The 8,775-nt window shown below is 41.7% G+C and overlaps 1 protein-coding gene across 1 annotated transcript; it reads left to right on the top strand.

The window, feature by feature from the left end:
- Window positions 1–3,446: 3,446 nt before the first annotated feature.
- On the top strand, window positions 3,447–7,871 carry LOC149202313 (uncharacterized). Its single transcript, XM_089401553.1, has 4 exons — window positions 3,447–4,868; window positions 5,772–6,929; window positions 7,246–7,302; window positions 7,629–7,871. Exons 1-4 carry the CDS (start codon window positions 3,447–3,449, stop codon window positions 7,869–7,871), a joined length of 2,880 nt encoding a protein of 959 aa, XP_089257679.1.
- The last annotated feature ends 904 nt before the right edge of the window (window positions 7,872–8,775 follow it).

Here is an 8,775-nt window from a genome sequence, read left to right as displayed (position 1 = left end):
AATTGTAAAAAGATGTTCCCGGAATGAAGGGAAACCCTCAAGGAGGAAGCTGTCCTCTTGAGATGAGAAAAACGGTTGTCGGGGAGGCAACCCTAACTACCTTTCCCTGGCTGGAGGATTTCCGGAAAAAAGAAGGGAAAAGAAAGTTTTATGCTGTGGTGACAGGCATAAGAGAACCAAGAAAAAAAAGAACTCCAAGTAAAAAGGAGAAGGCTAAGTCTGGTGATGACCAAATAGCCCTGCTCACTATACGAGCAATTTACAGAGACTAAGGTCTTGCAAGCAGCATGGGGGGAGATTCTGGTCCTATAGGACGAATCTCATGGTTGGGCGGTTTGACTAATAACAGACACAGATTTGGGTGATAGTGTGGAAACTATACTTGATCTAAGGAATCTCCAGGCACCGTTTCTTCCAGGGAACCACCAGAAGACAAAATTTTGATCAGGAGCAAACAGAAGAGCTTCAGGTATGGACCAATCTCTGGAATGATATTACTTAGTAATTTTGCAAAGTTAATCTCAACATTTCCTTTCCTGTTTATGTGATAGCATTAACTTACAAATAAAAGAAAAACTGTGCGGGAAAGTAATCTAGGGGACAAAGGTTTATATCTGTGTTCCTTCCTATTCTTTACTTTTCTTTCTTTTAATAAAAAGGAAATGCATGTAGTCCTGGGAGTCAATGGAGAACAAACCATCTTAAAGAAAAATTACAAAATTGGAACCATGTGAATACAGGGATTTATTGTGATTGTAGGGTTCTTGGAGATAAAGGGGTTGTGCAATAACAACAATTATATATCTTGTATATTAGCAGAGGGTGTGATAGGTAACTGTTCTTTGACAAGAACCTAAATAAATCCTGAGTATAGAAAAAAAAAAAAACAAGAAGCATGTAATATAAACACTGGCATAATCAAATTATAATCTATTCCAAGAAGGACCCTGATATATAAAGCCGGATGTGCTTAGGTATGATGGCCTTGGGATCCAGGTAGCCCTTTTAACATCACCCAGAAAAACAACTCTGTAAGCTGGTACTGTAGTTTTCTTTAAAGAAACGCATACATGTAATATAGTTGGCAAAATAGACGGAAAACAATGCTCTTCAAAGAATCAAGAAGAACAAAGAATTTATTTGCGTAAGGAACCAGAAACGAGTTCGCACAGGATTCCTGTGACTCATACATACATATGAAATTATAGCAAGAAAATCTGACAAATAACCCTTGCCTAATTCATGCAACTGAAAACATAGAACAGTAAATGTAATCTGATAAGCAGACACACAACGTAAAATCCTTTTGAATGATTAACAAACTAATGAGCTGCGAACCATGATTATATTCCACAAAAAAAATGCTATGACAGTTCAAAGTATTTTTCCATAGTTCTTAAACCCTAGTAAAGGGCGGGTATAAAATAAAGATACCTATGTAGTCAGGAGTCACAGGGGAAATGAGCATTCCTCCATTTTAACCAAACTCGGGTCGTGAGGACCCCGGCCCTCCATAGAAGATTAAGAATAAAAAAATACAGACGAAATACATAGCTGGGAAAAGAATCTGTGGTGGAATAACAAACAGTTTTCCGGGATATATCCCGTGTATCTGACCATTATAGAACTAAAATTACATAATATAGATCTGAGAGCTCAAAGGCTCGGTAAGAATTAACTAAGGAAAGGTAAAGCTATTAGCTCAGCGCTGCATCCTTGCATTGAGCGACAGATTTGTCGACTTTAACCCTGCCAAACCCTTGACAGTAACCAATAGAAGATACCGTAAGGGGGTTTCGGCCAGAGGGCCTAAACCATCCGTCAATAATTCATAAGGAAAGTAGAGCAGAAACCAATCCTATACTCAGCACAATAAATTCATAATAGAACGCCAGTGGTAAACGTATGGCAGGTAGGATTGTGTGGGAATGAACTCACCATATTTACCGTAGCTGGAGGGAGCATGAACTGGAAGCCAGGCGGCCTCACCCGCACCTACGCACTTTACGCTGAACGAGACTCCGGCGCCTCAACACAGTAAACACAAAAGAAACGATAGAATAGGTCAGAAATTCCAATACCCATTAAAAAACCTGAAATAGTGTAGAGCGTAGGAAAAAATATAAAACCTTGGACAACATAAGAATCTTACCACAGAACAGCAGTTGAAAGAGCATGGTTCAATCCGCTTCGACTCCGTTGCAGACAAGAGGAAAATACCATACCTCAACCTGAGAAGCCGGGGTATGTGCTCGGTGCATGGGCGAGAAAGGAGCTGTAGCGTCTGGAACCATCGTTGAAATGATCTCATTGGTAATGGGTACCAAGACTCTGCCCATCACGTGACAGAGCCGTCGGGAGTAATTTCCATAGCCAGGTGTATGAAAACCGAACAATCAACATTGACCCAACAGTCAGTACACTGCCACCTCAGAAATATTACTTGATTGCTCACATATGACAAGATGGTATCCATAATAAGCGGAACTGTGAACCTTAAGTTGAGGTGCTATGCCGTAATATTTCATAGGCGAGGTAAAGTGTGTTAATTTTTTTTTTACTATTACCGTGGAGTCATTACAAGTGGTATCAGAGCCCAGTTCCAAAAACTGTGGCCTCTGGGAAAGTGATGTGAATCTACAGGAAAAAAAAAAGTTTAACTCTCCTGAGCAATCTTATGTTTTTCTTTAAAAAAAAATTGACTATTTCCCTGACAATTTATGTTTGAGTTCAGGAGCAGGTTCAACAGGATGAGAAGAGCGGACAGCGCGTCCCAAGGATTTGTAGCAGGTCAAGGACCTGCAGGAAACAATCCTGAGTTGTGGGTACATCTCGGAGAGGAGACTCGCAGTACAAATCGTGCAATTTTGGAAACTGTATAGGAACTGAAGAATGAAATGGCCCGTTTGCGAGAGGATAATGCCAGGATTACAATGGAACAGGAGAGGATTATAAAGAGCCTCTCGGATAAACAAAATCAGAAACCACTGCACCCCAGTATTGAACAACAGGGGATATCAGGGGAACATAATCAAAATACAGAACCAGAAGAATCGGATGGAAGGGGGGAGGAATGATCTGATAATGCCTCCGAACAGCAAACGTCAAAAAGGCAATGGATAGAACTGCAAGGGGAATTCCGCAAAATCAAACCGCCACATTTTGACGGAGAGCAAGAGGAGGCAGCTGAAGCATGGTTGATCAACATGAACAAATATTTCCAGTTGTATGATTATGACCACAACCTTAAGGCAAGATTGGCCATTTTTCAATTACAAGGAAAGGCCACCTTGTGGTGGGAGGAAGTGAAGATGGTAAAAGGAGTGAGTGAACAGACTATCACCTGGGAAAAGTTTCAAAGGTACTTTAAAGAAAGATACTTGACATAACGCTTTTATGATGAAAAGGCTAGAGAATTCCATGATCTGCGATTGGGACAACAGACTATGGACGAGTTCATCACTCGTTTTACTTCCTTACTCTGCTATGTGCCCTACATTCGGGAAGAAAAAGCTAAAGTACAGAGGTTTGTCAGTAGTCTACCCTTGGGCATGAGGGAAAGAATCGAATTTGACAATCCGAAAACGATGGACGAGGCCATACGTAAAGCCCGAATTTGTTACCAGCAAAGCAAGCAGAAGGGAGAAAGCCTGGGCAAGAGATGGGTCAATAAAAAGGGTAGCAAACCAGCTGGGAGTACCAAAGGTAACCGTGGTGGTGGTAATCGAGGATTTTCCAAAGGGAAAATCAGCAGAAATTCACAAAAGAACTCGCTGAGACTAAAGCCCCCGAATGAGTCCAGAACCAATGACCAATTTGGAAAAAATGACAATGAAGGGACAACAAGGCCTCCAGTGCAATGCTGGGGCTATGGTGGCCCCCATTATGTGAAGAACTGTCCCCAACGAAAAGGGACTGAGCAGGTTTCCCAGGTCTACGAGGCTTCTACGGTTGGAGATGTAGGGCAGAGTCTACCAAGGATTAATGCTGCTCTGGAGGATCGCCAAGCAGAATACCAGCCGACCATGGTGGAATTTGAAGGTACACTCTTAGACCTTGCTGTCACTGTTTTAATTGACCCTGGTGCAACGTTAAGTTATATTAGTCCTAGAATTGTGGAACAGTGTAGGTTGCAGCCTGTTAAATTTAAGGACCCTTGGCTAGTCCAGTTGGCAACAGGGGCAAAAAGACGGGTAAATGCCAAAGTCAAAAATTGCCCTTTAAAAATAGCAGGACAGCAAGTTACAGCAGACTTAAATGTGCTTCCCCTTGGCTCGTATGACGTATTAATTGGTATGGAATGGTTGGAGAGACACTGGTCCATAATTAATTGTAAAACCAAGACTATCAGTTACAAGGATGAATTGGGAATAAAGCAAGAAATGCAGGGAATCAAACGGCCAGTGCAAATTCGGCCCATAACTGCCTCACAGTTAGCAAAATGTATTAGGAAGGGGTGTCGGATTTACGCTGTCCAAGTGGGCTATGCCAACTCAAAAGATAAAACAGCCGCGATAGAGAATATCCTTGTGATACAGGAGTTTGCTGACGTATTTCTGGAGGAAATTCCCGGGCTACCCCCTAAACGGGACATAGATTTTACCATTGAATTAGTGCCAGGAGCAGCTCCGGTATCCCGGGCACCCTATAGAATGAGTATACCGGAACTGACAGAATTAAAAATGCAACTACAGGAGCTGCTAGACAAGAATTATATCCGCCCCAGTGTGTCACCCTGGGGAGCCCCGGTGTTGTTCGTTAAGAAGAAAGACAGGACCCTGCGCATGTGCATAGATTATCGACAACTAAATAAGTTGACAATCAAAAATAAATATCCGTTGCCCCGTATCAATGAACTGTTTGATCAGGTAAAGGGAGCAACAGTTTTCTCGAAGATTGACTTGCGATCAGGATATCATCAAGTCAGAATTAAAGAAGAGGATATAGCTAAAACTGCTTTCAGGACACGATATGGCCACTATGAATTTGTGGTGCTACCCTTTGGGCTGACCAACGCCCCTGCCACTTTTATGTGTCTAATGAACAACGTATTTCACCAATACTTGGACAAGTTCGTGCTGATTTTCATCGACGATATCTTGATTTATTCTCGGATGATGGAGGAACACCAAGAGCACCTCAGATTGGTGCTGCAAACCCTCCGAGAACATCAACTATATGCCAAGTTCAACAAATGTGAATTTTATAAGGAACAAATACAATATTTGGGACATATAATCACTAAGGAAGGGATTGCAGTTGACCCTGAAAAGATAAGAACAATAATGGAATGGCCGGTGCCTAAAGATGTGGCGGACATCCGCTCCTTTATGGGATTAGCAGGCTATTATAGACGATTTGTGGAAGGATTCTCAAGGGTAGCATATCCCATTACTTCCCTACAGAAAAAGGGGAGGGCCTTTAGGTGGACCCCAGAGTGTCAAAGGAGCTTCGAGCAACTCAAATACCTACTCACCACAGCGCCCGTTTTAAGCATAGCTGACCCCAATAGGAACTATGTGGTGTGCACGGATGCGAGCAAAGAAGGGGTAGGGGGTGTGTTGATGCAGGAAGGGAAGGTAATAGCATATGAATCAAGGAAATTGAAAGAACATGAGCAGAAATATTCTGCTTACGACTTAGAATTGGCAGTTGTGATTCATGCCCTGAAAATGTGGCGACACTATCTGATGGGAAGAAAATTTTTGTTATTGACAGATCACCATAGCCTGACTAATTATTTTAGTCAACCCACTCTGAATGCAAGGCAGGCGTGGTGGGCAGATTTCCTGAGCAGTTTCGATTTTGAAATCAAGCATTTAAAAGGGAAGGAAAATCGGGTGGCGGACGCCTTAAGCAGGAAAGTGCAATGCCTATATGAAATTTCCTACAGTGAAGGGAAAAGCCCCTTCAGGGGAATTATTACAAGAGCAGCTGAACAGGATGTTGTTTACCAGCAAATAAAACAACAAATACAACAACCGACCAGTAGGGAAAAACAACTGGATTATGCCTTGGATGCTGCCGGAATGCTGTACTATAAAGAGAGATTGTATGTGCCCAATCAGAACAGTGTTAAAAATCTGATATTGGATGAATTTCATAAGAGTCATTATGCTGGGCACCCCGGGTATCAAAAGATGATTACTACACTACAGAAGGAGTATTTTTGGCCAGGAATGAAGAAAGATGTGGCTGATCATTTGGCACGATGTTTAGAGTGTCAGCAAATCAAAGCAGAACACCAGCATCCTGCAGGATTATTACAACCGTTACCCATACCGGAATGGAAATGGGAAACCATTTCCATGGACTTTATAACAGGCCTGCCTAAGTCGAAGAAGAATAACGACTCCATCATGGTAGTGGTGGACAAACTGAGTAAGTCAGCGCATTTTATACCGGTACAATCTACCTATAGGGCTGCGCAGATCGCCCATGTATTCATGCAGAATATATTTAAATTGCATGGGTTACCCAAGACAATAATTTCAGACCGAGATGTAAAATTTACATCGGTTTTTTGGAAGACACTGTTTGAAGAATTGGGGACTCAGCTGAATTTTAGCACAACTTATCACCCTCAGACGGACGGGCAAACTGAACGGGTGAACCAGGTGGTAGAAGACATGTTAAGGGCGTATGTGATGCAGCAACCAACCAAGTGGGAGGATTATTTGCACTTGGTTGAATTTGCGTATAATAATGGCTACCACACATCATTGCTGATGAGTCCCTTTGAAGTATTGTATGGGCGGAAGTGCCGCACCCCCTCGAGCTGGAGTGGACCGGAGGACAAATTGATGTTGGGTCTGGAGATGCTTAAGGAAATGGAAGAATTGGTGAAAAAGGTACGATCTAATTTGAAGGCAGCCCAAGATAGGCAAAAGAACTTTGCCGACAGGAAAAGAAGGTTTAAGGAGTATCAGGTCGGCGACCATGTATACGTGAGGATCCGCGCGAGAAAAAGCACATTACAGTGGAGCGGATGTACCAAGTTGGCACCTCAATACTGTGGCCCATTTCAGATCCTAGCAAGAATTGGGTCGGTGGCCTACCAGCTCGCCCTGCCAAGTCACATATGGGTTCATAATGTCTTTCATGTTTCTGTGCTAAAAAAATATGTTTATGACCCTAAACATGTGATTAGTTGGCAGGATGTTCAGGTGAGAGTTATCATCGATAGATATATTTAAATGTTTCCCTTTTGGTGGAAAAGCTGACTTAGAATGTTGTATGTTTCAGGTAGAATCGGAAGGAGAAATCTGGGTCGAACCGCTGAGCATCCTCGACCGGAGAGAGGTAACACTGCGGAAGCGGGATATTACCCAAGTTAAAGTGCAGTGGCAGCACTTTGGGCCTAAAGAGGCCACTTGGGAAGATGAGGAAATTATGAGAAAGACCTATCCAAGACTGTTTGAGGTGGATAGACATCGAGACGATGTCCAATCTTGGGGGGGGAAGATGTAATGCCTCGGAAATTAAAAAAAAAACAATGTAAATATTTGATTTACTGCAATAGAAACAAACTGAACTGGTTACTTGTATCTGATTAAAGAAATTAAATATAATTTTGGTTGATGTTTTTGGTTGATGATAAATTGTAAAAAAATGTTCTCGGAATGAAGGGAAACCCTCAAGGAGGAAGCTGTCCTCTTGATATGAGAAAAATGGTTGCCGGGGAGGCAACCCTAACTACCTTTCCCTGGCTGGAGGATTTCCGGAAAAAAGAAGGGAAAAGAAAGTTCTGTGCTATGGTGACAGGAAGAAGAGAACCAAGAAAAGAAATAACTCCAAGTAAAAAGGAGAAGGCTAAGTCCAGTGATGACCAGATAGCCCTGCTCACTATACGAGCAATTTGCAGAGACTAAGGTCTTGCAAGCATCACGGGGGAGATTCTGGTCCTGTAGGACGAATCTCATGGTTGGGCGGTTTGACTAATAATAGACACAGATTTGGGTGATAGTGTGGAAACTATACTTGATCTAAGGAATCTCCAGGTACCGTTTCTTCCAGGGAATCACTAGAAGACAACATTTCGATCAGGAGAAAACAGAAGAGCTTCAGATATGGACCAATCTCTGGACTGATATTACTTAGTAATTTTGTAAAGTTAATCTCAGCATTTCCTTTCCTGTTATGTTGTGATTTATGCGATAGCATTAACTTACAAATAAAAGAAAATTTGTGCGGGAAAGTAATATAAGGGATAGAGGTTTATATCTCTGTTCCTTCCTGTTCTTTACTTTTCTTTCTTTTAATAAAAATGAAATGCATGTAGTCCTAGGAGTCAATGGAGAACAAACCCTCTTAAAGAAAAATTACAAAATTGGAACCACGTGAATACAGGGATTTATTGTGATTGTAGGGTTCTTGGAGATAAAGGGGCTGTGCGATAACAACAATTATATATCTTGTATATTAGTAGAGGGTGTGATAGGTAACTGTTCTTTGACCAGAACCTAAATAAATCCCGAGTATAGAAAAAAAAAAAAAAACAAGAAGCATGTAATATAAACAATGGCATAATCAAATTATAATCTATTCCAAGAAGGACCCTAAGATATAAAGCTGGATACGCTTGGGTATGATGGCCTTGGGATCCAGGTAGCCCTTTTAACATCACCCAGAATAACAACTCCGTAAGACGGTACTGTAGTTTTCTTTAAAGAAACGCATACATGTAATATAGTTGGCAAAATAGACGGAAAACAATGCTCTTCAAAGGATCAAGAAGAACAGAGACTTTATTTGCATAAGGAACCAGAAACGAGT

The sequence above is a fragment of the Pinus tabuliformis genome, chromosome 2_1 (genome assembly GCF_031772625.1).
Source record: "Pinus tabuliformis cultivar Carrire ecotype Pingquan chromosome 2_1, CPIR1, whole genome shotgun sequence".
NCBI classification, from domain to species: Eukaryota; Viridiplantae; Streptophyta; class Pinopsida; order Pinales; family Pinaceae; genus Pinus; species Pinus tabuliformis.
The sequence above is the reverse complement of the archived record's forward strand: the minus strand, read 5'-3'. Positions and strand labels throughout refer to the sequence as shown.